This window comes from Ursus arctos, unplaced genomic scaffold (genome assembly GCF_023065955.2).
Source record: "Ursus arctos isolate Adak ecotype North America unplaced genomic scaffold, UrsArc2.0 scaffold_32, whole genome shotgun sequence".
NCBI lineage: Eukaryota > Metazoa > Chordata > Mammalia > Carnivora > Ursidae > Ursus > Ursus arctos.
In genome coordinates, this window is record NW_026623008.1 from 676,529 (window position 1) to 704,439 (window position 27,911).

Sequence of the window (27,911 nt, forward strand, 5' to 3'; positions counted from 1 at the left end):
ACAGACAGGCGTCCACATGAATGGCATTGGAAGTGGAAAATGCAGAATGTGAGGAATTTGGGCATAAAGAGGGCGAGTGGAATGGAGACTGATTTTCCCGAGTTCTTGGGGACAGGAAAACCTTCACTTTTTCCTCCCTTCCTGCTGAAAACTGGGGGAGGCCACAGGAAGCAGCCGTGATCAGCTCAGTAGTGCAGACACAGGAGGGCCCCCCAATGAAGAGAACGCAGACGACACGGTTACCGTTTATTGTACTTTTGCAGAACCAGAGCCCCAGGTGGCTGATGTAGACAGAAATGGCGAGGAGGCATCATGTATCACCACAGCAGATTGAACAGCCGTTCTCAGAAAGTACTGATCTAGTCACTTGAACACTGAAACCGGTGAAATAAAGCAGCACCATACAAATCTTGTACAACGCACTTTCCGTTCTCCAGTTTTGTTTGGTATAAAGCAAATACTACTTGGTTCTGATGTCGACAATTATTGGCATAATTTTAAAGTTTTTCCCTGTGGGAAAGTCACCCTGACTGTGGCCCTCCCCAACCTAGAGCCCAGGACACCCCCTGAGCAGGTTCAGACTCAACTCACACATCTGCAAACAGACTAGAAATAGTCAATGAATGTATTTTACTCAAATGAAAACTGAAAAAAAAAAAAAAAAAAAACCACCCTGGGGGCACCCGGCTGGCTCAGTTTGTGGAGCATGTGCCTCTTGAGCTTACTGTGAGATGGAGCCCCACATTGGGTGGAGAGATTACTTAAAAATAAAATCTTTAAAATAGCGTGTTTGTTTTTTACCAATTAGAATAGTTTCCAACTCTGTTTGGAATCTGGGCATGGATCCAATGCCCCTCAAACCCAGAATCAGAACCCTCAGGAAAACTGGAATGCAGAGATGGCAAAGTTGAAGGTTTTTAACCTGAGCTGCAGCGAGGTCAGCATAACCTCACCCCTGCTCTGGGCTCCTCGGCCAGGACAGAGGGAACAGGCAGATTTACCAGGGGAGTTGGGGCATCCTTATTTATAAACTGAGGAAACGAAGAGGCCCCAACCAGAGCATGTACGGATTTTGTGAAAGAATGAAGCCCTTAGGGGCGCCTGGGTGGCACAGCGGTTAAGCGTCTGCCTTCGGCTCAGGGCGTGATCCCGGAGTTCTGGGATCGAGCCCCACGTCAGGCTCTTCCGCTATGAGCCTGCTTCTTCCTCTCCCACTCCCCCTGCTTGTTTCCCTCTCTCGCTGGCTGTCTCTATCTCTGTTGAATAAATAAATAAAATCTTAAAAAAAAAAAAAAAGAATGAAGCCCTTAGTACAACATTGCTCAAAGGCAAAGGCAAAGATTTCTATCTGCAATAACATCCTTGCTTAATTTTTCCAACCCACTGGAACCGTGAAAATACTTCCAGGCCTTGGGAAAGCACATCACCAGACAGATGTAAAAAGCCATGTGGTGCGTGTGTCATCCCTACTGGCCCATCCGAGTGACCATTCACAGGCAGAACCCACTGGTTCCAGGAAAAGCATTTCCAGCGTGGGTTACAGGCATGACTGCATTTGCTGATGTTCTTTGGGCAGCGTGTGACTGTTTCTGATTCACCATGTGTATTTTTCTCAAATTAAAGACACATTTTGGATTGTGCAAGAATATTCTCAGCTTTCCAGGGCAGATTATTTTAATGCTGATATAGAGGAAATTATGACTATTGGAATTAAAAAAGAGAGCTTTTTATGCCCTTCAATGGAAGTTTCCTTGAAAGCCAGACATATGTACATCTCTAAATATCGATGCAGAAAAGCAGATAACCTGACTTGACACCTCTTTTAAGTGTTTCTTTGCAAAGGCACAGACAATGACCATGGACATGGGAGGAACTGACCCAAGGAAGTGATGAATACCCAGTATCAACGTTGATACAAGCATGTCTGCAATGGTTCACTAAGAACATACTAGAAACACTACTACACAGAGTTAATGAAAAATAGATAATGTCTGTACATTCATTCACCAAATGGCCAAGACAGGCCATGGGTTTTGTCTGCTGGCAACGCTGTCCTGGACATGCAGGACATGGACGGCTTTAGGGTGGGGACCAGATGCCGGAAGAAGGAACGTAAGTCTCGGGCCAGCGCGGTGCTGGCCACGGCTTGTGTTCTGAGGAAATGTCTCAAAAGCAGCTTTGTTGGAAATTACCTCATTTGCTAATAATTTAGGAAAATCTTCATTTTGTTTCTGATCCAAGAATTTGGAAAATCAAAACCGCCAGATAGCCACTTGTGAGAGGAGACAGGGCACAGGTGACGTGCAGGGTTGTCGGTCCCTCATGAGGCTCAGAAGCAGGCACTGCCGATCTGGTTACACTCAGATGACGACATCCATGAGAAAGGCAACATGAAGTCATCTTGCAACAAGATGACCACAGATGTGTCCCCGTCTCTGCTCACATCCCGTCAGTAGCTGGTCATGGCGGCCACACTCTCCAGCAGGGAGGCAGAGGGCTGTGGAAGCCGTCCTCACAGACCCCTGCACACCCTGCCGCCCCCACCACCTCCAAGTCCTCTTTGGGGCTGTTTGTGGGGGAAGCAGAGAGGAAAGGGGATAGAAACGGGAGATCTTCACAGTGGAAGCAAGCTTGGCACACAGGCGAGCACACACCTGCCTGCCCTCTGGGCGCAGGAAGTCAGCTTCATAAAAACGTTGTAGTTTTTTGTTTCATTTTGTTTGTTTTTGGTGGAAAATGTGGGCATTGATAAAAGGTTGTAGTTTTAAAGGCCTCATCTTAACCCATCATCATGGCAAACTTTTTCAAGTAGGCAGAAGTTAATGAGACGTAATTATTGCTCTTTGTTTCCAAGAGATTTGATCTCTAGGAGGGCCTATTTTTATATTTTCCAGCTGAGAAGCCAACTGGAAAACCAATGAAGAGATGATGGGAGCCAAGGACCTAAACAACACGGAAGGGAAATCAGACAAGGGGGCTGTTAGCGCCCGAGGCCCTCCTGTCGGCTACTTCACTCAGTCATGGCAGGCAGGGCTCAGAAGGCCGTGTTACCGCCTACGTCCCCCGAGTCAGGCTGCAGGCGATACGCCCCAGGGCGTGAGCTCGGCACCACAGACAGGTCTTAAAGCCTGACTGGCAGTGGACGGTGCCCCAATCAGAAATCCCACTGGGAGGCGAGATGAGGAGCAGAGTGAAGAGGCCAGGAGCCTGAACCCAGCCAAGGGCTCAGACGCCCAGCGTGGTGGTCCGTCTGCTCGGGGAGGCAAGAGCCAGGCCAAGCCAGGCTATGGGTTCAGTGTCGGTTGCCTGTCATACAGGATGCCTTCCAGAAGCCACCTGGGCCTGGCCACCTGTTTCCTTCTTTAAAAACTCCACTGTCATTGTAAGTGCAGTGTGACAAAATCTGTGAACACACCAAATGTCCTTTCCAGCGCCCCCTACTCATTCATTCACGAGGGAAACCCTTAGCATCCTTGTCCACAAGACAAGGTGTGGTGTGGTCCCTGACCAGCGGGGTGATGGCAGGAGCACCTCTAGGGAACCCTTCAGAACAGCCCGTGTTACACACAGGGGCCCAGAAAACAAAAGGGAATGTCAGTATATCCCTGTCCTGAGTTAAACACCAGAGATGTCTCTCTGTCCTCCACCTCTGTGACCGGCAATCACCACATCGGGGGTCCCCGACTGAAGGCCAGCCACAGGTGAGGGCTGGGACCCTCAGGAGGTGGGGGGCCTAGTGCAGCAGAGACCCTGAAAGGGGTGGGGCAACTTCCCTTCCACAAGTGGCCTTTCCCTAAGTGGTACCGGCTGCTGGCAGCTCTGGGGTGCGGAGGATGCCTTGGGTGGAAGGGCAGGAAGGCAAGGGCCCGACAGCCTGCCCTCAGCAGCAGGGACCCTTATCTCTGTTCCCGTTCCACTCTCAACTAGCTATATGGTCACTCGGCTACTGTGGCCTCTGGCCCAGGCAGTGGGCGCCTCAGCATGGCAGTCCCCCCAGATGGCCAAAGGGCAGAGCGTGCAGGCCTGGGGATGCTGAGCTCGCTGTGCTGGCGCTGTGCGGCGGGAGCGCACACGTTGGCACCTGTGGCTGTCAGCCCCAGAGGAATCAGACCCGCATGCTGGTGAGGGTGTGCAGAGGCCAGTGTGGGTCCCAACGCCCTCACGTGTGCTCAGCACAGGGTCAGCAGGAGGGGGTTTCACATTACGCGGCTGTGGCTCAGGTCTCCACCCCAGGAAGCTGACATCTGGGATCCCTGTTCAAGTTCCTGGTGGTTTTCACCGAAAACCCAAGAAAGGAGAAGGGAAAGCGACACGTCCCTTGGCCTCCTGCACCCCAGTGACCCGAGGAGGCTGGGTGTCCGCGTCAGTGAGGACGACAGCAGCAGTGGGCAGCACCTCGGGGCCCTTGGCACCTGCCGAGGCTTCTAGAGCTCAGTGGTGTGGTCTGGGGTCCTTGGGGGTCAGTGGTTCCATGTCGTCCTCTGGTGTCTGGCTGGCGGCCACAGCCAGGCTCTGCATGGCCTCCCGCTGGTGCTGCTTGGCCTTGTTGTACAGCAGGACGCCAGCGGTCACTAGGACGGTGCCGATGGCTGACAGGCTGGTAACTCTGTTGCCGAACACTATAATACTGAGCCAAATGGACAAGGCGTGCTTCACGGTGCTGGCGACACTGCAATGATAGGGGTTATGGTCCGGGCTCGGCCCGCCCGCCCGCCAGCCTGCACAGGCCAGGGGTGCTCCCTGGCTGGCTCCCTCCTCCTTTCTTTTATTAGCAAAGGTGTCAAACAGAGAAGCAGGGACAGGTCCCCATGAACAGCCATACTCATCTTCTAGACTAAATTAACATTTTGCTTTATTTGCTTCATTCTTCTTTGGGACCGAAATTTTTTTTTTTTTTTAAGATTTTATGTATTTATTCGACAGAGATAGAGACAGCCAGCGAGAGAGGGAACACAAGCAGGGGGAGTGGGAGAGGAAGAAGCAGGCTCATAGCGGAGGAGCCCGATGTGGGGCTCAATCCCATAACACCGGGATCACGCCCTGAGCCGAAGGCAGACGCCCAACCGCTGTGCCACCCAGGCGCTCCTGGGACCGAAATATTTTTAAGTAAATCACAGACATTATGACATTTACCCCTAAATAGCTCAGCTTGCTGTTGAAGAACAGATGAAGTTCGCAGATGGCTGCAGCACCCTTACCGACATGGGCAGAGCGGAGCGGGAACCGCCCCAGAGAGGCCCCGGGGACAAGACACGGGTCTCGGAGAGACCGTCTGATCAGTGAAAACAGCACTGTGCAAGCAAGGCGAGGACCCTGTCAAGATGAAGTTAATGCGACACTTGCTGAAAAGTTCACAGTGCTTGTGTCTGGGGATTGTGGACCACGTGCGCTTTAACTTTTTTTTACTTTTTGTACTTTTTTGTCTTTTCCAAACTACCTATAATGAATTAAGTATTGCTTTTATGACATGAATAAAACAGAAAAAAAGCTATTTTCCTTAAAAAGAATTGGTTTTCCGCTTTTTGCCCTTTTTTGAACCATCACTAACAATCATTAAAAAAACAAGTTTCAGGGATATTTGGAAATAATTCCTGGCCCCAAATGGATACCAGAACGTGTGACAGAGGCAATGACCAGCACAGGCTTCAGAACTTAAAAGTCATGACTGTTCTTGACCTTCTTGCAACCTTTCCCATTCTGGACCTAGGATGTGGGAGGGCCGCAGGGGTCACAGTCAGGGCATGTGACTGGTGTTGCACAGGGCTATGGCGTGGACCTGGGCCAGACCGACACGGGCAGTGGGAGCAGGGGCCGCCCCAGAGAGGCCCCGGGGAGACAGAGGTGTGGCTGGCACAGCCTGACGTGGCTTTGGAGCCTGCAGGTCAAGCAAGACCATTCCCCTTCTCTGCTGCCAGTTCAGAAGTTAAAAAAAAAAAGGCCCACTGACTTACATGACACGACGTGGCCTACGCTGCAGTTCTGGATTTCTAGGCCTGCTGGCAACATGAGCTCATGCTTTTCTGCTTGTTACTGAAAACTTGCGTCTTGAAATGGTGCTTTCATTAAATTCTTCCGGTTACAGAAAAGAAGAGAAGCCAGCGAGGCCTCTGGCTCGCCTCTCAAAATTTCCAGAGCTGTGCCTCCGATAGGGGAGCCTATGGCTATGTGTGGCTGTTCGAATTAAAATCGCTTAAAATTAGATAAAATTAAGAATTCAGTTCCTTGGGGTACCTGGGCGGCTCAGTTGTTGAGCGTCTGCCTTCGGCTCGGGTCACGATCCCAGGGTCCTGGGATCCAGCCCCGCGTCAGGCTCCCTGCTCCACGGGAGTCTGCTTCTCCCTCTGCCTGCCGCCGGGCAGCCCAGAAGCAGAACATTCCAGCATCACAGGCAGTCCCACTGACATGCTGTTCCGACAGAAAAACACCCGAGCTGCAGCTGCTTCCACGCTCATGTGTGGACTCCTGGTGGGTTTCCCTACCGACTGATGTCCTGCGTGTCCCCATATTTCACATAGCACCAAACAGCACGGCCTGTGGTCACAACACGTGGCCACGGCCCTTACTTCAGCATCTGACAATCACAAGGACCTTTCATAACAACACCCGGATTTAAAGTCCGCACCTCCACCAATGACCTCGACGCACACCTCGCGTCTCGGGGAGCTGCTGCGCTTACCTGAACGTCACAGGGGAAATTCTGCCCATGAGGGCATAGGCCGTGACGCTCTGCAGGTGGAAGAGCACGCCGTCCATGAGCAGCAGCAACACGACGTCCTGGCTGTACGTGAAGCTCTTCCCGCTTCTGCCGATCACCGGCAAGTCCTGTGGGCCACGACAGAAATGGCGCTGCAGCCAGGGCTCTTGTCGCGGCTCCGCCACCGAGAAGCGGGGGGTCACAGGCACCCGGTCAGCCGGGTCCACAGACTGGCGCGGAGCAGTGCTCTGAACACAGCTTTCTGGGGGGACAGTCCCCATTCTGAACGCATGCACACATGGCCGATGAGCCCACGAGAAGGCGCTCAGCACCACTGCATCCAGGAAATACGAGCCAACAGCACCACCGGGGACCGCCTCACACCCATTAGGATGGAGACCATTGAAAACAGAAAACGGAAAGGACAAGTGCAGGCGAGGACGGGGGGCAGCTGGAGCCCCCGAGCACTGCTGGTGGGAAAGTAAAATGGTGCAGCCACGGCGGTAAACAGTCTGGTGGGTCCTCGAAAAGTTAACAGACAACTACCGCAAGAACCAGCAACCCCACTTCAGGGCACGTGCCCCAAAGTACCGAGAGCAGGGTCTTGAATTGTTATGACACGCCCAGGTTCACAGCAGGACTGTCCGCCAGAGCCAGACTGCAGAAGCAGCCCAGGTGTCCACTGGTGGGTGGGTGGATGGACAAACGTGCTCCAACAACACAGGGACCAGGACTGAGCCTTAAAAAGGAGGAAGCGGCAACACCGCTAGAGCTCAGAGGGACCTTGGGGACGTCCTGCTCAGTGACATAAGCCAGTCCCCAAAGGACAAATCCCATAGGATTCCACTTACACGATGGACCCAGAGTCGTCAGCTCTGTACGGACAGAAAGTACAGAGTAGGTGCCAGGCGCTGGGGGAGGGGTGAAAGAGCTCAGAGCACAAACATGCCGCTTCAGCATCAGGATTATTTTGGGCTGAAGACCCTTAAAAACAGCAGGAGCCAGAAGGGCCCTGACCTCGCTTTTCCTCCCTGAGGAGCGGGAGACAAAGGCCCCACGTGGAGGCCGCCGAGGCGGCAGGAGGAAAGAAACACGCTCATTGCAGAGATGGAGGGTCCGGCGCACTCACCCGCCTCCACCCCACAGGCAGCCCGCTCTCCCGCCGTCACCTTTCCCTCTCAGCTTGTCACGTGTGCTCTCAGGTTGCACCCCTCCCTTGGTTTCCTCGTGAGTCTCCCGTGTCACGTGAAGCTTACGTTAAGTCAGTCTGTGGGCTCGTCCCCCGTTAATCGCCCAGCTGGAGACCCTAGCAGGGAGAGGTACAGTCTCGCTCCCCCTACGGGGGAAATGGGAGTTCCTGCTTCATGGGGACAGTTTCAGATCGTGATAATGAAAGTCTGCACGCAGATGGTGACGGCGGCTGCTGTCACAACGTGAACATATCTGACCTACACTTTAAAATGGCTACAACGATCAATTTTGTTTATGTACATTTTACCACAATAAAAATACTTTTAGATGTACACATTCTTTCAATCAGCTGTTCCAATTCCAAGAATGTATCCTAGAGAAACACCTTTGTCTGCTGAAGACACGACACATGAAACTCCGGGTTCTGTGTGAAATGTGCCAAGCAGTCCGGCGTCTGTCGAAGGGGCCGTGACAGATCAGGGCAGAGCCACACTCCAGAGCACAAGCGAAGGACAGAACAGCCCAGTTCCATTTATGTTTAAAAAAAAAAAAGGTCTGCACAGACACGTACACGTGCTTTTGTGAGACTAGTGGAATCATACTACACACGTGTATATCTGAGTACGATTCTAGCCACGCGGACAGGTCTGGAAAGGGGCGGTGCGGGAGTGGGTCCAGGAGGGATCAGGAGACAGACCTTCTCTCTGATCGTTCTATGGTGGGCACGTGTTACTTTAAAATACTAATAAAATAACCAAGACTACAACCCTCACACAAAAACTTCAGGAAACTCCCACAGCTCCAGACTGGCCTCGCTGGGCACAAGCCCGCGTCAGAGACCTGTCCAAGGTCTGGTTTCCACCTTCTCTCCCTTCTCCTCAAGCACGCATCGCTGACCCTTTGTGAGTGATGCAGCAAGGAGCGATCCCCTGAGCTGGGAAGTTAAACCGGCCCGCTCCCCAGTCGCTACACAGAAACGTCAGCGCAGGTGCCAAGCGGCGTCCTGAAACTCACCAAGAAGAAGATCCAGGCGGGGACCAGCATGGCCACGGCGGCGGCGCTGGTGTAAAACTGCAGCTCTGCAGCCCTGCGGGGGGAACAGAGGCCTGGCGCTCTTCCCGTGCTCGCCCTGCGGGGCACGGGCCAGGGCTCACGTGGACAGCTCACAGCAAGAGCGCCCCCGGGCGCCCAGCACACCAGAGTCTGTTTCGTCCCGCACGGTGGGGAGGGGCGGTGTGTGCCGGCCAACCGCAGCCAGGACCCAGCCGTCCCCTCAGATGCCTCAGGGGGCAGCTGGAAACAGGTGGGGTTTTCTTCCAAGTTTCCACAAAGTATTTTTATTTATTTACTTATTTTTTAAAGTTTATTTATTTTTTTTAAGTAATCTCTACACCCAACATGGGGCTCAAACCCACACCCTGAGATCAAGAGTCCCCTGCTCTTCTGACTGGGCCAGCCACGTGCCCCCTCCACAAAGTACTTCTAAAAGCCACATAAGCCGAAGTGGGAAAAGCATCAGGTCTACAGCGGATTCTGAAACTTCAAATGGGCAAGAAGTCCTTTGGGGCCTACAAAACTGGGAGTTTCACGGGCTAACGATACTTACGAGAACCTGTATTTGTCCCCGCTGAGAAGCTTTTTTGAAAAAACGTTCTGCAAACTAGAATAAAGAAAAGAAGAGGTTAGCTGGTGAGACAAGGAGTTAGTGTGGACCCCAGAGACCGAGCGTCTGCATCCTTCCTGAGTGCTGACAACGATGGCGGCCCCTAGGGGATGGCCCCCGCACATCCGCCATGAGCTGGGCCCACACTGGGGGATTCCTGGGCATCGCTTCACTGTGAGGGGGGCCCCATGACTGGCCCCTTTTACAGAAGGGTAAACTGAGGCACTCAGTGATTGAGCGATGTGCCTAAGGTTACCCAGCTCTTGGGGGTCAGAGGATCCCAAAGTCCCCGCTCTAAGTGCTGCACAAAACCCCGTCCTGAACCAGGAGTTCTCGTAAGTCAGTAACTGCCACAGGCTGGGCACCTGAGGACTGAATGTGCGGGAGCGAGCGAACAACACAGTCTGAGCTTACGAAGACTCCAGTGGAAAAATAATGGACAAAGCTCCCAAACGTAACAGACGAACCACAGGGGAAACATGCATGTGGCCAACGAGAAAACGAAACAGCGCCCAGCTTCCCCAGGAACCAAAGGGCTTGTCACTTCCACTAAGGACTCTGCCCTCTGGGCTCTAGAAGCAGGGGTTTGTTCCATTTTGTTTTGAAATAAAAACTTAGTTGAGGACAAGGTAAGACCAAAGCTCTCACTACAGAACTAGAAACCAGAACAGTCGTCTGGGAAACACTGGCAATGCGGATCAAGAGCCCTTGTCGGCGTGCGTGGGTTCTGTGTCTCTGGTGGGCACTGACCCTGCACGACGTCACAAACTTCAACGGAGCCACTCTGCACACCTAGACAAAGAGTCATTAATTAGCAGGCATCTGTGGACTGCACGAGGAGGTGGTCACGAAGCCCCGGCTGCTGAGGGGCCCTGGTGCCAGCACGCGGCGCCCACAGGACCACACAGAGGGGGCAGAGCCAGACCGAGACTGAATGCATGATGTGGCCGTATTAGATTTCTAGGAGCTATAAATGCAGAGGGAAAAAAGCCATTAGGAAATACATCTAAATATCAGAAATGAAATTATAGATGACTTTTAAATGTTTACTTGGCCCTCGTATCGAAAACCTCAGTGTGAGCCTGTCCAACCTTAACGGTAAAGGCACGATAAACTCCCGTGTGGCCATTTCCCCTCTTTCCCAGGAACAGGGGAGACCTAGAGGCAATCAGCACTTCTCTAAGAGCAGGGCTAGCCGAGGCCTAGTGTGGACTTTAACACCACAGCCCGGGTGCAGGGCGGCTGCACTCACTGATCCACGGCTTCCGTCCCCTTCCTGCTGCAGGACGAGGAAAATCCCGCGCGGTGCTTTCCCTCCAGCACCTGACTCAGGCTCTCCCCTTCCCGGCACCGGCCCCGGGCACAGACCAGAAACTGCCCCTTTGTTCCAGCCACAGGATGGCCTCCTCCCCTTTGCTTAGCCGAATGGGGACGCACGGACCCACAAGGGCACTCCGGCATGTTAGCCGACCGTGTCCCTACGATGAGGGTTCTTCATACCAAGACCACCTGTTGTCAAACTCTGGCTTGTTTTTTGAGAAAAGGTTACCTTACTGGGGTACAAAGTGTTTAGTATTTCAGAAGAGGCAGCATCAGATGTATCCAGCTTTGAATTAAGGGATGTAGTTCTGAGTTAATCTGGACTTAAACATCCATTATCCTGATCACACCATGCATCACACCGTGCGTCCCCACGCTCCTCCTGACTCACCAGTCCATGATGTTGGTAGACAATGCGGCTGAAAACCCCAGGACATTGAAGCTTATCTCCGTAGCCGTGCACAGCGCCAGGCCTCCCATGACAGGGATGAGGGAGAGGTTGACCAGCAACCCTAGAAAAGGCAAATACACAGAAGAGATCCCACAGTCAGTCTGCCCGCTACAAAATCTCTTCTGGGCACCAAGGCCATTTTCATACCCCTCACCAAAGCTGCTAACTTTCACTTTCGTTCCGAAACAAGCGGCTACTGATTCTTTACACCGGAGGAAAATACCAACATCCACGTCCATGCCTGCACCAAGCCCGCCACCCTCTCCCAGGCCAGGGGCCTTATGTGGCTTTTCTCTGTGAGGTACGTCTGCCAGGCCTGTGGGCAGGACGCACAAGGTTGGGGCCCTGAGCCCCAGGGCCCCACCCTGCACAAACTCTCGCCTGAGAACGAGGAGGGTGGACGAGGGCCACTGTCTATCCAAAAGGGGGAGCCAGGGGTGGGGGCAGTTTGATGCCCTGCTGCAGGGGGTCTCCTGCTACAATCTGCGAACGATGTGGAGGTCACTTCTCTTTGCTTTGTTCCGAAATCCAAGGAACAAACTTGACACAAAGGGTTAAAAAAGTCAGTTGAGCAGAATGGAAAAGCACATTCACTTTGGAAACAGGACATTGGGCCTCATGTTGCTTCAATTTCAGATCCTATTTAGTTTACTTTGAAATTCAAAGTAGATGAGGGAACAAGTCTTCCATGGGAGAGGTCCACGCTGACCTTTGGAGACAATGGCCACCTCCCGGCGCAGGACCATGCTGACCAGACCCGGTCACTCGGGAGTCCCCAGCACACCGAGCAGCAGCCCCCACTGGGAGGTGGGGGAAGGGAACCTGGCATGTTGGGCCCTCCACCTGCCAGCACCCTCTCGGTTTTCTAGCATGTAGTCTTGGCCTCGGTCCGCCTAGGAACGTCTGCTGCAGGACAGACTGTACGTGTGAAAACCCGGAGAATGCAAGGCCACAAGTGCCGTCTCGCCCTTAGGAAGGACTGCTCTTGCTGTGGCGAGGCATCCACGGGCATGGGCATGCTCGCGGTCCCGGGGAGAGCTCAGGGCTTTGCCGGGGTGTCCCCCTGACAGGCCCCACTTGCCCTCAGCTCTGCAGCTCCAGGAGGCCGCTCTGCCCCCGAGTTCCAGCCACTGCTTGAGAATCAGCAGACGCCTCTGTGGGGAGGTCAGACCCATTGGGGTCCATGCTGCCGGAGACCCTCAGCTCTGGAATCCTGGCCCCTCGGTCATTCTCCCCAACAGATGCCTTTTGCTAAATTGTATCAAGATGTTCTCACAGTTCTCAACAAGACAGCTCGTCTGCCACAAGCTTAGCCACGCAGCTGGGAGCCAAACCATGCTGTTTTCAAGTCACTGAAATAAACTCAGAGTGGCTGAGCTCCCCCCCTTGATACGCAGTCAGCTTCGTCTGTTTTCTGTTGCTTGTGATTTCTAGGGATTGCTGTTTACACCCTGCCTGGATGGTCTCACCATTGCCTCAAACATATGTGTGGTTCCAGAGGCACGTCTGGGAGGGGTCCAGCTGTGATGCGTACTGGCGCCCTCCTCCCTCCGCCACTCGCCTCCAGATCTTGTCATTTTCTTAACTGTGCCTGTATCTAAACATCTAGCAGTACTGCTCTTAGATGAGAGATCATGCTGCATATGCATTATTCTGCACTCTGGTGGTTTTCATGGAACAATGGCCGATGGGCTCCGTTTTAAAAGGCCGGCAGGAGGGGACGCCTGGTTGGCTCAGTCGGCGAAGCATCTGCCTTCGGCTCAGGTTGTGATCTCGGAGTCCTGGGATCGAGCCCCACATCGAGCTCCCTGCTCAGCAGGGAGCCTGCTTCTCCCTCTCCCTCTGCCTGCTGCTTCCCCTGCAAGTGTTCTCTCTCTCTCTCAAAGAAATAAATAAAATCTTTAAAAAATAAACAAACAAAAGGCTGGCAGGAAAAACAGGAACACGTGTATAATGTGTAGCTGGAAATAGTCTGCTGTCATTGAAGGCTGGCGATTTGTAAATCCATCAGCTTTCTGGGCTCATGGCGGGCAGAGAACTACTGAAGAGCAGGAGGAGGAGGCTGTCAGAGGAGCTCGGGAGGCGCAGGAGGTGGCCGACCTGAGCAAGACCGCTGGGCGAGCCAGCAGGTGACTGTCACCAGGCAGCCCCTCGTGTGACACGGAAGGTGGTCTCGCCTTCGGGGACCAGTGACTTCTCCCTTACTTGGTTCTTACTTCTTTCCCCAGCTCCTATGTCCCCACCAACCACAAGGCCTCCACATGTCCAAACAGCCGTGCACTCAGCTGAGGTGAAGAAACGCTTGCTGGAGTGCATCTGTGAGGCCCTGTGACTGCTTGGAGAACGTTCTAGGATGGCAGCGAAAATGTCCACCTTGGAGAGGCGAGCCCCAGCGCCACACTGCTGCTGGGAGAGCCCCCACCCCGGAGGAGGGGCCCTGGGGCCAGAGGACCACTCACCTGTGTACTCCCCCAGGATCACCCGGGACATGATCACGGTGAAAATGGGGGCAGAGCTCTTCACCGTCTCCGCAAACGAAACCGCCACATTTTTCAGGCTGACCAGACCCAAAACCACCGTTGCAAACCTAAGAATACGCCGAAGGTGTCACTGGGATGGAGGAGTCGGTTCATCTGAAGCTGCTCCCCTCCTCCCGCTCCCTGCCCTCCTGGCCTCCCCGGTGAAGACTTCGGTCGGGCCCTGCAGGGCGGGGCCCGCAGCCCCAACGGCAGGACGCTGCTCCGCGCACCCAGTGGCAGGCCCAGGACAGGAGGGGCATCACTCCCACACCATTCTTAAGTTAGATTCTCGGAAGTTCTGGGAAGAGTCTGAGTGTATTCAGATCCACAAAACCAATACCATCTGTTGTCCTAAAATCTACACAGCCCTTAGGACTGCATAAAGTTTGCACTGAAAACACACCTGGGATCACGTGATTACAGCGTCAGTCAGCTGGCACCGCACTCCCAGCGATGGCCAAGACATTTCATGCAACGCGCAACCAAAACGTCAGATTCCTTACCTCATTAGACCCACAAACAGCATGATCATGATGAAATTGGGGGGGTAAGAAAGCCGGGTTTTGTGCTGATATAAACAGCAAGGAACAAATATCTTCACACATCCGATGACCGTCGTGGACAGCATCTGCACAGCCCCTGAAGGAGGGAGAGGAGAGACTTGCCTTCCTCCCAACGTGGAGGCAGGCAGGCAGGACGGCTCCCAGCCCCTGCCCGTGGCGCCCTCCTTCCCGGGGAATGCGAGCTCTTCCGTGCGCCTCTCGCGTGGACAGCACCGCCCTGCAGGTAGGAGGGGCCCGGCCCACACCCCCAGTTACCGAGCATGCTGGGCTCCCCTTCCAGCAGGGACAGGATGTACTTGTTGAGGAACAGCGTACAGAAGCTGAAGAAGAACCACAGCGCGAGGCAGAGCAGGGCCCGGGGGCTCCACGCGCCCAGGTCGGACTCGATGACAGTGGTCTCTGTGACGGTGATGGTGAGCACGTTCTCCTCGGGGGCTCCCTCGCTCCTGGTGAAAACAATCTTCTCGCTGCGGTGGCCAAAGAGAGAGCCCCAGGCGAGGAGCGGCTTCCCCTTGGGCTTGTCCTCGGGGCTGGGGGCCAGCTCTGCCAGCGCCAGGGGTTTTCCCGAAGCCGACATGCTTGTCTCCTCAAGCCTGCGGGCAGCATGGGTCAGGCCGACTCCCAGATGAAGGTCTGCGGGGAGAAGAGAGCACTGAGCACTTTCCCTAGCGAGTGCAGGCTGAAACGTTAAGAATAAAACCCCGCATTATTGATGGTGAACATTTTAAAGTCCTTAAAAGTCTGAACCACCAAGGTGAGGTAACTGTGAAAATGCAAACATGGAATTCTGGTCTTATTTTCACATCTGTGCGCTAGTCTACGGAGCTGCAAGGACAGGAGCCCCGACAGCTCCCATCTCCCCTCCCCCAGGTGCTGAAAACCAAAGGCTCCTATAGCTGCCCTTCCCCACGTGCCCACCATCTACACACGGACCCCAGGAAGCCCCCGCCCAGGCTGCTGTCCCCCCGAAGCCATTGCAGGGGCTCTGCACCTTCCCACCCGATCTGGGAACTGCCCAAGTCCCCGAGGAGAAGCCGCGGCCCTGGCCCGCCCCGTGGGTCTCGGTGTGGTATCTGCAAACTTGCGGCTCTCCCGCGCCCTCACCTGACCGTTAGTATTTTTTCCAGCTTTTCCAGCTGTTCTTCACAGGAGGACTGATCTGCCACTGCCACAGACGCTGGGTTTTTATTCTGTCCACTGGGTTTTAAATTACAAAATCACTCTATTTTTCATTTGTGGATGTTCTATTTGGTTCCACCTGAAACTGGTCTGTTTTTCTCACAGCATCTTGTTCTTTTTTGTTTTTAACTTAAAATTTAGAAGTAATCTCGACACCTAACGTGGGGCTTGAACTCACGACCCCAGGATCAGGAGTTGCACGCTCCCCTGACTGAGCCAGACAGACACCCCCAGTGTCTTGTTCTTTCCGCCCTTCTTCCATCTTCTGTCTTAACGTTCTCTGACAATCCCTTACCCGAGACCTCAGCAGCGCCACCCTGAGGTTCCATGGATTAGCGGGCTCTGGCCTTGGGGCTGCGTGTGGTGTACATTGGTCAACTCCAGCAGATCCTGCCATGCGGGGGGCCCGTGCGCCCTGGGCCCTCGGGGTTCCTTCCAGAGTGAAGGCTTGGGGTCTGCCTCTGTCACATGCCCCAGGGTGTCACTCGCCCAGGACCATTTTATGCTGTTTCTTAGACAAACCCTCAGCATAATGAACCCAGACCTGCTGGTCTCAGACCTGTGGCCACAGCTTCTCAAGTGAGCCTCCTTCCTCTCTCCTAAGATCCCAGGCTTAGTCAGACCCGGCTTCTCCCGTGGCAGGCAGGCAAGTTCTCCAAGTTCTTGCTTTAAGCCAAGTCCCAGTGACAAATTCCTGCCCCCTCTCAGAAGGGCTAGGGTCCCACTTCCTTCCCCAATGACATTAGACCCGAGTCCCCAGCCAGCCTCAGATGAGCTGAGCACTCAGATTTCCGGTTCCCTCAGTTTCTGATACCTGGGGGTTTCCTCTTGTCAGCTACACATCTGAAAGGACGTATATCATACTTCATCCCTAACTCCTCGCACGTGTAGCAGGAGGCATCCAGGGGCTAAGTTGGCTGCAACACCAGCTGGGGCTTGCCGGCTCCCCTCCTGCACCCTGGCACCCCCAACAGGACCCCCCCTTAGGAGCGCAGGCTGCCCACCCACTGCTCTCCAGCTCATCTGCAGACAAGTGCTCAAAGGCTCCTCAAACTCAAGACTTGGACTTTCCCGATGCCCCCGAAAGCTGGCTTCTATCCTGCCCCCAGGCACGGGCGGCACCAGAGACCCGGCCATCCTCCCCCACCTTGCCTTGGCCCCCAGTGTTCCCCCCTCTGTCCACCATGAGCTCAGTGCCACAGGCCCCAGCGAGCACCCGCATCTCACCCAGGCTGCCCACATGCACCCCAACCGTGGCTGTCCCACAGTGGCCTCAACAAAATGCACTGCAATCACAACCGGAGTGTGCCTGGCCCTTCCATGGGCTCCCACTGCCCCCACACGAGGATGAGCTCTTCAGTGCTCAGGGCTCCCCTACGATGCCCCTGCTCAGCCTCCTCTTCCCCAGCCCAGTCCCACTGTTCTGTCTGGGGTGATGAGGTGCTCCAGGCAGCTAGGACTGGCCAGGCCAGAGGGGGTGTGTCCGTACTCCACCACCGCCACCTCCCCGGCCTGGAACCGGGGCCCGGCTGCAGGTGCAGATCAGATGCAGGAAGAAGCCTGCTGCTATGGCACAGGGTTCCTAAGACCCCCCCAAGGGTCCCCAGGCCCCAGACCCTGGCTCCTTGCCCCTCCCCGCCTCTGTGGGTTCTGCCTCCTCAGGAAAGCCTCCCGTCAGGGCCAAATCCTAAGTTCGAGGCCCCCAGCACCACCAGGTCCTGCTCCTTGGAGACCCCGTCGCAGTGTTGGTCACAGGTGCCCGGAAGCCACTGCTGATTCCAAAGCCACACTGTTTGCAGGGCAAGGGGATGACGGTCCAGAAGCACCCGCAAGACCGACAAATACAGCAAAGAACACGCCGGCGGGTAACTGACCCCTCACAGGTCGAGCACCCCTTCCGCTGGGCTCCCATCTGAGAAACTCACAACCTTCTTGCCCACCCTCACTCTCCTTCTCCTTAAAGTCCAGGTCATGCTCCCCCCTAGAAGCCCCGGGAACACACACTTCTGAGGGCCAGATACTCCCTGCTCCACGTGCACTTGTGGTCAGAGATTTAAGAAACCGGAAACCACCATCTGATGGCACATATACTCCCTCTGTACAAAGACCTTTAACAAGCAGTTGGTTTTCAGTAAACGAGGGCCCATGCACCTGGCTCCACACAGCTAGGGTCCTGCTCTCATGCCTGAACCCCAATGAACGCACCACCTCTGCTAACAGACATTCACACTGTGCCACTAGGAATGTTCTGTGAGCGTCTTTTCACATGTTTCTGTCAGATCTGCGCTTGGAAGTGACTCTGCTTGCTCAGGGGCGCCCACGCACACTGCTAAGCTGCACTTGACCACTTGTCCTCATGCACTGCCACCGTGTCCGGCGGCTCTGCTCCTGCAGGGTCACACAGGGAAGTACCCCGACCTGACACCCACACCTGAGCAGAGGTCCTTGATGCTGGCTGCATGCTCACACGCCCAGAGCCCAAACAAGCCGACAGAAAGGGGCCCTACTCTGCACAGACCAAGGAGGTCAGAGTTTGTGGGTGCAGCCCAAGCACCAGAATGATTTTTAGCTCCTTGGGTGATCAGATGTGGCCAAGCAGAGAGCCACCGTGGGGGGGGGGCCACTCCCTCCGAGAAGCCCTCCAAGGACTGTCGGTCCAAGGCTGAAAACACCCAGCAGCACACACACAGACGGTGTCTCTGCGAGGAACAAGAAACAATAAAAGAGACGCAGAGGGCACGTGGCTGAGGCTGGCTGCAGCGGCAGGTGGTCCTGGGGGGAACCCGTGTACGGTGCTCACACAAATCGCCAGAAGACGGGGGGTTAACGTAGCACTGTTTTTAAAGACTTAATTTATTCGAGAGAGAGTGCACGCAAGCACGAGGTGGGGGAGCGGCAGAGGGAGGAGAGTAGCAGGCTCCCTGCAGAGTGCAGAGCTAATGCAGGACTTGATCCCCGGACCTCGAGGTTATGACCTGAGCTGAAGTCAAGAGGTGGATGCTTAACGGAGCCACCCAGGCACCCCTAGCATTTCCGTTAGTAGCAAAAAACCTAAATGTCTACTGAAGGAGAAACAGATCATAGCACATCACGGGGCCAAGGCCCACAGCAGTGGGATGCAAGGCCTCTGCCATGAGAACCAATGGGAAATCTTAAAACTGCTGGAGTCCGAAATGACAAGACCAAGCAGTGGAAGGAAATGTACCACACGGTTCCCCACAAGGCTGTTAAACCTGCCAAGACACCCAATATCGTTGCGAAACGAAAATATAAAAAGTTCTTACAAAGTCTGGGGAGCAGGGAACTCAGGCCAGAGTTCGTGGGGTGGGGGACACAGCAGGGACGGGGCCCAGGGGAAAACAAAGGGCGTTGCAAAGTGCATGCGTGTCTGTAGGGAGGCGTCGTGCTATTTTCCAAACTGTTCTATAAGCTCAGATTTACGTGTGGAGAAGAATCCCGTGCTCCGGGAAGCAGTCCTCCCAGGTCCTCAGCTGACATTCCCAAGTCCCAGCATGTACCGAGATGATGCTTGTTTAGGCCAGAGCCCATTCGGTTAGAGCCAAACCTTCCTTTCTATGATGAATTCAGATTTCAAGCTGGACCGGCTGCCAGTGAGAAAGGTGGGAAGGAGGGCAGGGCTGGCAGCACCTTCTAGCAGACCTAACTTGCCTGCCCTTCCCCAGCTCCCTGCAGCCTGCTGTCCACTCATCTGGACCAGACTTCAGAGTGTGAGGGCCTCCCTTACCATCTGCCCCTTGGTGACCAGGTCTCCTCTGGTGCCTGGGAGCTTTCTCTTTCTGTGCCGGGGGGTTGCACTCTCTCCTCCTTCCACCCACACGAAGGCAGCCACCAGGCTTCCAGGGTGGAATGCAGCAGGTGCTGGGACCCAGAGGCCCAGTCATGCCGACCAACAGCCAACACACCAGTGCTCCCACCCCCATGTCCACAACAGGGCCCGGAATCCCAGGGCAGATGCTCAGGTCACCGGGACACGCTCGCCTTCCAGCGCACGCTCTTGTCGTGACCATCAACATCTCCACAGACAGCCCACCCAACTCGGTGATGAACCAATGTGACAACCGGGCCCAGGGACGGGCAGATCCCAGGCCGCATGTCTAGCAGGGTGACTGAGGGGAAGAGCCCTCCGAGTGTGCATGGTTCCCACACCAAGTCCAAATATGAAAATCAGGTCTGGAGCAGTCCACGGCATAACAGACATGGCCTCTGCCTCTGTCCTTCATGTCAAGACTCGCTAATCACACCAGGATTCCCAGCTGCTTGCTTGCTTTTGCTTGGTGAGATAGAAACCCAGGACGTGGGGGAGAGACGCAGGAAAGCGAGACTGTCAAGGGGCTTGGCCAGGAGAGTGACTGCGCTGACTCCTCCCTCTTCCCAGGGCTCCAAGGGCCCAGGGTGGGGGAGGGGGCTGAAACAGCCTCGGCCTGCAGGGAAAGCAGGGACTGAGGGTCACAGAGCGGCCAGGCAGCTGCTGCTCCCCAGGCAGGAGACCAGATGACTCTTCTCTGGAGAATTCAATAGGCAAAGGACAGACCTTAAGTACGGAAATCAGGCCCCAAGGAGAGGCCTGGACAGAGAATGCAGCTGGGAGAGGAGCAAGACGAGAAAATGGGAGAAGCGCTGGAAGGAGGGCAGAGCAGGATGGTGCAGGTCCCAGGAAGGGGGGAGCAGAGAGATGAAGCCCCCGGCCACAAGGAGAGGACACCAGAAAACGGCCCTTGGAAATCAAGAGCGGGAGAGCAGAAGCGAAATCTCACCAGAGGCTCCCAGGAAGCTCCAACTCAGGACAGGACCCCCCAGAAAGCAGCCAGGGGTGCTTGAAGCAGGTGGGCCGTGAACCTGGACCGGTAATCTGGGTCCTGCTCCCAGACACACCCACAGCTGCTGGGGCCAGAAGCAACCGGCTCTGGAGAAAATCTTGCTCAGTTCAGGCCTGAAGACCTTTGCCAGCTGAAGATCAATGGGTGCGGGTCAAAGATCAAAGATCACCTGCCGAGAGGGAAGCCCTGTGGGGGAGGAGCAGCTGCCGGGCAGCTCCAGGGAGGGACCGACGAAGCCCACGGGCGGCAGGTTGATAGGACAGTCACGCAGATGAACAAACCCAAGACGCCATCAGGGATAAATGTCCAGAGAGGAGTCACCCGGTTGCTGAGCTGAAACGAGGATGTGTTTGCATCCAAACCTCTCCCCTGCAGGTGCCAACTCATCGCAAAGGGGAGGTGTGACTTTACCCTGAGACACTGGCAGACATCACCCCAACCAGAGACCCGACCAACCAAAGCTGAAAACACTAGAGACAGGCAGACGTCCTGTCTGCCCTGATCAGATGCACTAAGAAGAACGTGGCACTGCTGTGGGTTTTGTACCACGGACACGTGACTGCAAATCTAATCGAGAGAACACAGCAGGCAAACCCAAAGTACACAGGTCACAAAAGTCAAGGACTGGAGAAGACCACGGGGACACGGCCACTGAATGCAGCGTGGGGTCATACCCAGACTGGACTGCACACCAGAAAAGGGACACCAGTGGCATACTGGCCAAAGTTGAACGCAGTCTGCAGATTAGTTGGTAGTTCTGTCTGGATGTTTAAATGGGAACGACGCTCCAGTGGAACTTACTAAGCGTCACTGAGGTCACGGAAGACATCAGCGGGAGGGGAGCTGGGAGAAGGGCATACAGGTATAGTTGTTTCTTCTGTCGGTCTACAAGTTCCTCAGAATAAAAAGTTTGAAAAATTTGAAATACAAAACAACTCAATCGATGGGTTACACAGAAATGACAGAGCTGAAGAAAGTTACTGCATTTGAAAAAACGTCTGAGGAAATTATCTGGAATGCAGAACAGAGATGTGAAATCAAAATATTAAAGAGACAGCAACCCAGGTAGGGAGAAAATAATAAGAATGAAAGTTCCAGCAGAGAAAAACAGGGAAGACTCGCAATTTAAAGAGATAAAGCAGGGGCACTGGGCTGGACTGGTCGGGGAGCATGCAGCTCTTGGTCTTGGGGTCATGGGTTTGAGCCCCATGCTGGGTGTAGAGATGACTAAAAATAAATAAATAAATAAATAAAATAAAACTACACTGAGCAACAAGAAATGTGGGAGGATAAGCCCAAGACCAAGGAGAGAGACTGTTTGGTGGCGGGGGAGGAGGGAGCGCAGAGAGGGAAACAGAGCGGTCAACAGTTCTCAAATGCACCTGTTCAAAAAGTTATGACTTCTGGAACTATATTAATGTTCCACATGTTTAAAAAACAAAAATAACCGAATAAATAAATTTTCTAAAGTGTGACACAAACAGAAAGAGGTGAACCAAACCACAAATCAGATAAATAACAGTCAGGCTGAACACAGGAGACAACCCATCCACATACCTTCTGAACACAGTTTGCAGAATGTGCGTGCTCAGATGAAAGACACACAGGACCCTAACACTGAACCCTACATGGTGGGCTTTCTCATTGACTCATGGGTCAGGGATTCTGGATTGAGCAGTAAGTGACTCTTCTACGGCCAGTGAGACTGAAACCTTGCTGTGCCTCTGGAGAGAGCACAGACGCACAGAGGAGGGAGGGTGGAACGGATTGTGCTGTTGGGGTCAGCACTCGTGGGTGTGGACAGACGGAGGTGCACACATCACGCCTGTCCACAACACACGCGTCTCTGCATCTGGTTCGTCATCTGGACACTGAGGGCCCAGAGGCAGTGACAGCCCAGCTGCTGTGAGCACCCTGTCCTGGTCCTGTTTCTAAATCTCATTCTCCACTGAAATGAACCAGCCTCCTCGGAGAAATGGCCCATTTCAGGGCTGGGGCATTAGGCCAAAGAAACGGAAGTGCTCAAACACTGATGGGACAGGTTAAAGGACACAGAAGCACACAAGGGAACACCCTCTGGAGAAATCCAGAGGCAGAGTGAGAGAGAAACTGAATAATGATAGCACAGGATCAGAACCCACTAAATAAAGTAAGTACCCAAACATCCACAGCGATAAACGAGGAAGAAAAGAAAGCTCTTGTTTATAGTACAAAGTCAACTGACAGACGTAAAAGGGAGAGTAGAATTAGAAAGTCACCATTTGGCCACCTTCCCCATGATCCCATGAACCACTAAATCCTAGAGAACTTCCCCTAGAGAAAGTCTTGTCTGTGCGCACAAGACACATGTAAGAACGCCCACAGCAGAAACCCAGCTGTCTGTCCACAGGAGAACGAATACGTCAGGCAGGGAATGTTCACAGGATGCAACACTGAGCTGTAAAAACAGGTAACACACAGCAATACACAAAAGGAGGTGAGTGACACAAAGGTCTTCTCAACACGGATCAAATGAAATCCTGCTTATCATCAGTCGTGAGCCTGGAGTTTAAATTTGAACAGGATACAACGAAGACCCTGAGTGCCTGTGGGGGGCATGACACATGAAAGTTGTCGGTCAGTTGGTCCTGAACTCAGAAGGTCCCACTCACCAAAGTCCCGGTGGGGTCACAGATGCCTTCCTACACTCCAGCTCACGTTGTCTCCACGGCCTGTTCTTCTTTTGTAGACCACGTGATTCAAGGAGCTTTCAGAGGGAAGCAATTCTTGTCCTGCAAAAACTAAAAGTCAGCAACCCTAATCTGACAAGGAAGAATTGCCTTTAAGAGCCAACAGCAGTTTTGAGTCTGCTTGGAAACAAGGTACAGCACTGGCCACCTCCCGGTCACTGGTGATAAAGGTCTGAATTATCTCCCTCTCAGATTATTAGCACAAAACACAAGAACTAAGCCAGAACGCTTTCTGACCAGCATGGAGTGGGTGGTTAACGATCTGTCTGTACTAGGCCAGGGGGCAGCTCTTGACTGCTCTCCTGCCCAGAGCTGTCCTCAGAACGTGCACCTGCACGACTAAAAGGAAACCAGGTCTACTGAGATGCGGTGACACTGCAAGAAACAAACATGAGACATCTTGACTTGGTTTGAGCGTTCCACTACATAACAGGTCCTACACGGGGGTCAGGACTCTGCTCAACTCTGCAGTGAGGGGCTCAGGGACAGCCAGGAAGGTGCCCGGGCTCCAAAATGGAGACGAAGTCATGGGTGTTGCTCCTGCCACCATGAAGAAAAGCTCAGCGGGAGGTCGATGTTTCCCCAGCCAATTCTGCAGAGTCCTAAATTCCAAGGCTCACAGCCTGAGGTTAAGAATCCCTGTTCTAGAACAAACAACTCAAGATGTCCTCAAACACTGGGTAAGGAAATCTAGATTGGTTCAAATTGTCAGCAGGGCATTGTAGATACGATGTACTGAAAGTCTCCAAGTTTTATACAGTATAACTAAAAATTCCATCTCTGGGAATCTATCCTAAAGAAACAATTTAACAAAGGTCTTCCTAGACCTTTGTACCCAGGACAGACCGGTAGCTTTCTTTTTAAGAATGAGAAACTGGACACTGAGTATCCAATAGGGAGTATGTGTGTAATAAATGCTGGCCCATTACCAAGGTGACACAATGAAGCCCGACAAGTTTTGACAAAAAAATATTTGTCATAGATTGAGAGCAGAGTTATAAGACCTTTTTGTACAATGTGGTTCGATGTAAAACGCACAAACAATTCCGAGTAACCTATGCCAGGTTAGGGCTGCTGGCAGCTCCGGGAGGCGGAGTCCCACGTTCATTAAAATCTTGGTTCGTTTCTCTCCAGTTTCTAATTTGTTTATATTGAAAGTGGATTTCTTTCATCTAAAATCCTTTCTATTCCCACGCTTAATGCCCCTTTTCATGCTGTTTAATACGCGTTCATTCTACTTTCAAATGTTAACTTGCAAGTTCAAATACTTTTGGTAAAGTACATTCCACTCCATTAAAAAAAAAAAACTTAAAAAAAAAAGCCACTGAACAAAGAATCCACCTCTGAACAGGCTTCCCCACCCCCCCCCCCCTTTTCGGCAGTGGTGAGCAATGCGTCAAAGGCTGAAGCAGGAGGACTGCAAGGGAATTAGCTGGACGGGGCCCAGCAAACCGAGGGAAAGAAGTCATCTGAGGACCGGAATGAAGGAGGCTCTGAGCCCCAACTCGCAGACCGACAGTCCGCTAAAACCAGCGCTCGGCAGGAGCTCAGCCGCTACACAATGGAGTTTTCCAAGGAAAGACATCAACTGCAATACGTTCCTGGGCGACCGTGACTTTAGGCCCCAGGGCGGATGCAGCGTCGGTTACCTGGTTCCGCTCCAGGGTCGTGCTCGCCTCGGGGGCACCTGGGTCTGGGGGCTTACAAGGCAAGAAGCCCCGGGACAGAACACACGGCCCGCGCCCCCAGCGCTGCCGCCCACCCGGCTGGACCCAGGCAGCCGGGAAGGGCGGACGCGGGTGCGCCCCGCGAGGGCCGCGCCTACGGACCGGCGAGGCGGGGGCTAAAAGTGGGAGGAGCAGGCGCGGGGAAGAGGGCGGACCCGGGGAGACCGAGAACACCGGCCGAGGCTACGGGCCGAAAGGCGAAGGGCCTCTCAGACGAGGGGTCAGCCTGGGACGCCAGCAGCATGGCGAGTGCAAAGGCCATGGGGTGGATCACGGGGCTGTTCGTGAGAGGGGGCGCTGGGAACAGGCCGGCCAGGCTTAGGTCCGGAGAGCGATAGGCGACCACCGGAAGCAACCTTTACTGTTCGTTTTATTCCGCGTTTTCCGGGTAAATTGGCCACCCACCCTTAGACAAATGACCCAGACAGGCGGCATCAAGGACTCTCTCCCGATGTGAGCACGGGAGCCAGAGGGGTGCGGGAACCTTCCAGGGGCCAGTGCGGCCTTCCCGCGCCCCGGGGTCGCGCGCCCGAGGCCTTGCTCTGCAGCGGTACTGGGGGCCCCAGGGCGCCCGGCCCGGCGCTCGCCCGCGGCCCCTTCCCCCACGCCGCGGCCTCTCCACCCACCGGTCGCAGCAGGGCCGCGGGACGACAGCCAGCGCGGGGTCTCCGTGCGCATCCGGGGGGCGCGGAGGACGCCCGGGACCTCCGCCTGCGAGCATGGCCGACGCGCGCGCCTCTCGTAGCCACTGCAGGGCGCCCACCCAGGGGCTGGCTCTGCGCGGGCTGCAAGGGTCGTCTTAGGGCCCTTCCCGCGAGCCGTGCTCGGAGATGGGCCGCCGGAATCTGGGGAGGGCCGAGGGGGCGAGCTCCCCGAGCTGGACCGGTGGGGGGCGCAGCGCCTTCCCGACACGGGGCAACCCCGCCCCACGTCGGGGCCTTAAGGGCGCGCGGCATTTAAGGTGGGCTGCGTGCCTCGGGCCGGAGAAAGCGGCCTCCAGGGAGACACACGGGGCCGCCCGCTGCTGGTCGGGGCGCGCCCGGCACACGGCCAGGGGGCCGGGGTGGGCGGGCTCCGACGCCCCGAGGGCTCCGCGCGAGGCTGAGGTGTAGGAGGCGCCGCATCGCGTGCGCCGGGAAGCCCCGAGCAGACCCTTCCGTCCCGTGGGGAGCGGAGGCCGGGCGGGCAGCACCTCACCGTGGGGCTGCCATCGCTCCTCCGCCCCTCTCGACACGACCGCCGGGCCGGGGGGCGGGCCGAGCCTCGCGCTGAGGTGCCCGCAACCGGCCGGAAGCGACGCGCCGGAAGTGACGTTCCGGAGCCTTCCACGGCTCCTTGCGGCGCAGCTGCTCGGAGTCCTGGGCACCAGGGCTTCCCCGCCGGCACGCCGGAGCTGGGGGTGCGGTCCTGCTGCTTGGCGACGGTGCCCCCGGCCGTCCCACCGCGGCCCAGATTGGGGGTGTGTGTGCCGGGCGACAGCGAACCCCCCCCCCCCCGCCTCCCATTGCCCTGGTCCGGGCCGTCCCACCGCGGCCCAGGTTGGGGGGTGTCTGCTGGGCGGGTCCAGCTAGTCTGAGGAGGCGCTGGCCTCTAATTCCCCTGGGGGCCGCCGCGCAGGTTTTGATTGCTAGGGACAGCAAATCCAGTCCAACCAGGCCAGCTTTAGAAGAGAAGGACGAAGGGAGCGTATTGGCTGGTGGAACTAGCAGCCTAGGAGCGTGCGCACACCTGGGTCCCGGGACCACGCGCGGAGGCACAAAGTCGCGCCTGGAGCCCTGCACCTGGAGGACCGCACCTGCACCGCCTGCCTTCGCCTTCTCCTGTCGCGTACCTGCCCACGTAGTTTTCGAGAGCACGGTTATGGCTAATGGCCGCCCCTTCAAGACGACAGTGTCGTTTAGTTCTCCCTTCTTTTTCTTTACAGTGATTTAAAATTAGTACATTATCTCCTTCAGACCAGTTAGTGGAAGGTGCCCACAGGCTGGGCTTTTCCTGGGCTTGTCCACAGGGCAGGGTGAGCAGGGCAGGGAGACCCGAGGGCTGGCCAGAGGCCCTGCCTGGAGGTGAAAAATACAGGAAGAAAGCAGCAAAAGTGAAATCAGCGTTTACTTACATGCCTACTTCAGAACATAATATGGTGCCGTCTTCATCATCCCTAAAGTATTTAGGACTTCGTCCGTCTGAACAAAGTTCACAGACTAGATTTTTCTTCTTTACACAAAACTCTGAGACGCTTGATGACTGCCTGGTGGTCCTGGGGTTTGGTGGTCTGTGAGTCATTTGTAGCCAAATAATTTCAAAAGCAAATTTATGAAAACTCAGCATTTTTACAGCACAATCTTTCTTACATCTTATGTGGGGAAACAGTTTTGAAATGATGTCATGTGAGCCGGGGGACCTTCGCCTCCCTTCTGAGCTACCAGAGGGCCTCCAAGCCGTGCTGCCCAGGCCTCCAGTCAGGCCTGAGGAGGCCTTCGCTCCACAGACATATTCCAGAGTTGGCATCCTGTCCCTTTCTCTTTGCCTGTCAACAATTCTTCTTGTCTCTAAATATTCAAAGGAAACGTTGCTGCCTCTTAAGGTGGCCTGAGTGATTTCACCATTGGGCCATGTCTGGGTTTCATTCATGATGGGTGCCATACAGGTGGGTCCGTGTGTTTTTATCTGGACTTGTTGGAGTTACAACGTCTTCCTTTGATTGGATTCCAGAAAGCCAACTTCTGGGTGAAAGAATAGACTGGCCAGGAATCTCCATACTCTGCTCAGTTTCAAATGGGGTCACTTAAATAATGCCTCTGAATATTTGCATGCCCAAAGTTCCAGAGTAGATCCCAGTGTAGACATGATTCGGTTAGGATGCAGTTCTTGTGAAGCAGGAGACCTGACCAACAAAGAGAGTGAGGTTGAGGCTCCCTCGAAACCTGCCTGAGAAGCTTTAGCTGGGCGTCAAGCCCTCCGCCCAAGCCCTGCCTCCCTCCATGACGAGAGTTCTCCGGACCTCTAGGGCCCCCTTCTGACAACTACCTCCTTCTCCTTT

At 54.7% G+C, this 27,911-nt stretch overlaps 1 protein-coding gene across 8 annotated transcripts; it reads right to left on the bottom strand.

Annotated features, from left to right (window-relative positions):
• Nucleotides 1–233: 233 nt before the first annotated feature.
• Nucleotides 234–27,740, bottom strand: SLC35E2B (solute carrier family 35 member E2B). Of its 8 annotated transcripts, none has more exons than XM_057305358.1 (10): nt 26,988–27,740; nt 23,070–23,189; nt 14,657–15,034; nt 14,342–14,477; nt 13,779–13,906; nt 11,260–11,380; nt 9,492–9,545; nt 8,900–8,972; nt 6,677–6,822; nt 234–4,669 (listed from the first exon to the last, which is right to left on the bottom strand). In XM_057305358.1, the coding sequence occupies exons 3-10, from the start codon at nt 14,976–14,978 to the stop codon at nt 4,432–4,434; spliced, it is 1,218 nt and encodes a 405-aa protein (XP_057161341.1). In that variant the 5' UTR covers nt 14,979–15,034; nt 23,070–23,189; nt 26,988–27,740; the 3' UTR covers nt 234–4,431. The 8 variants fall into 8 exon arrangements, with proteins under 8 accessions (XP_057161341.1, XP_026375844.1, XP_026375842.1 ...); XM_026520059.4 differs by lacking the exon at nt 26,988–27,740 and adding an exon at nt 26,072–26,236; XM_026520057.4 differs by lacking the exon at nt 26,988–27,740 and adding an exon at nt 25,501–26,060.
• Between the last annotated feature and the right edge of the window lie 171 nt (nt 27,741–27,911).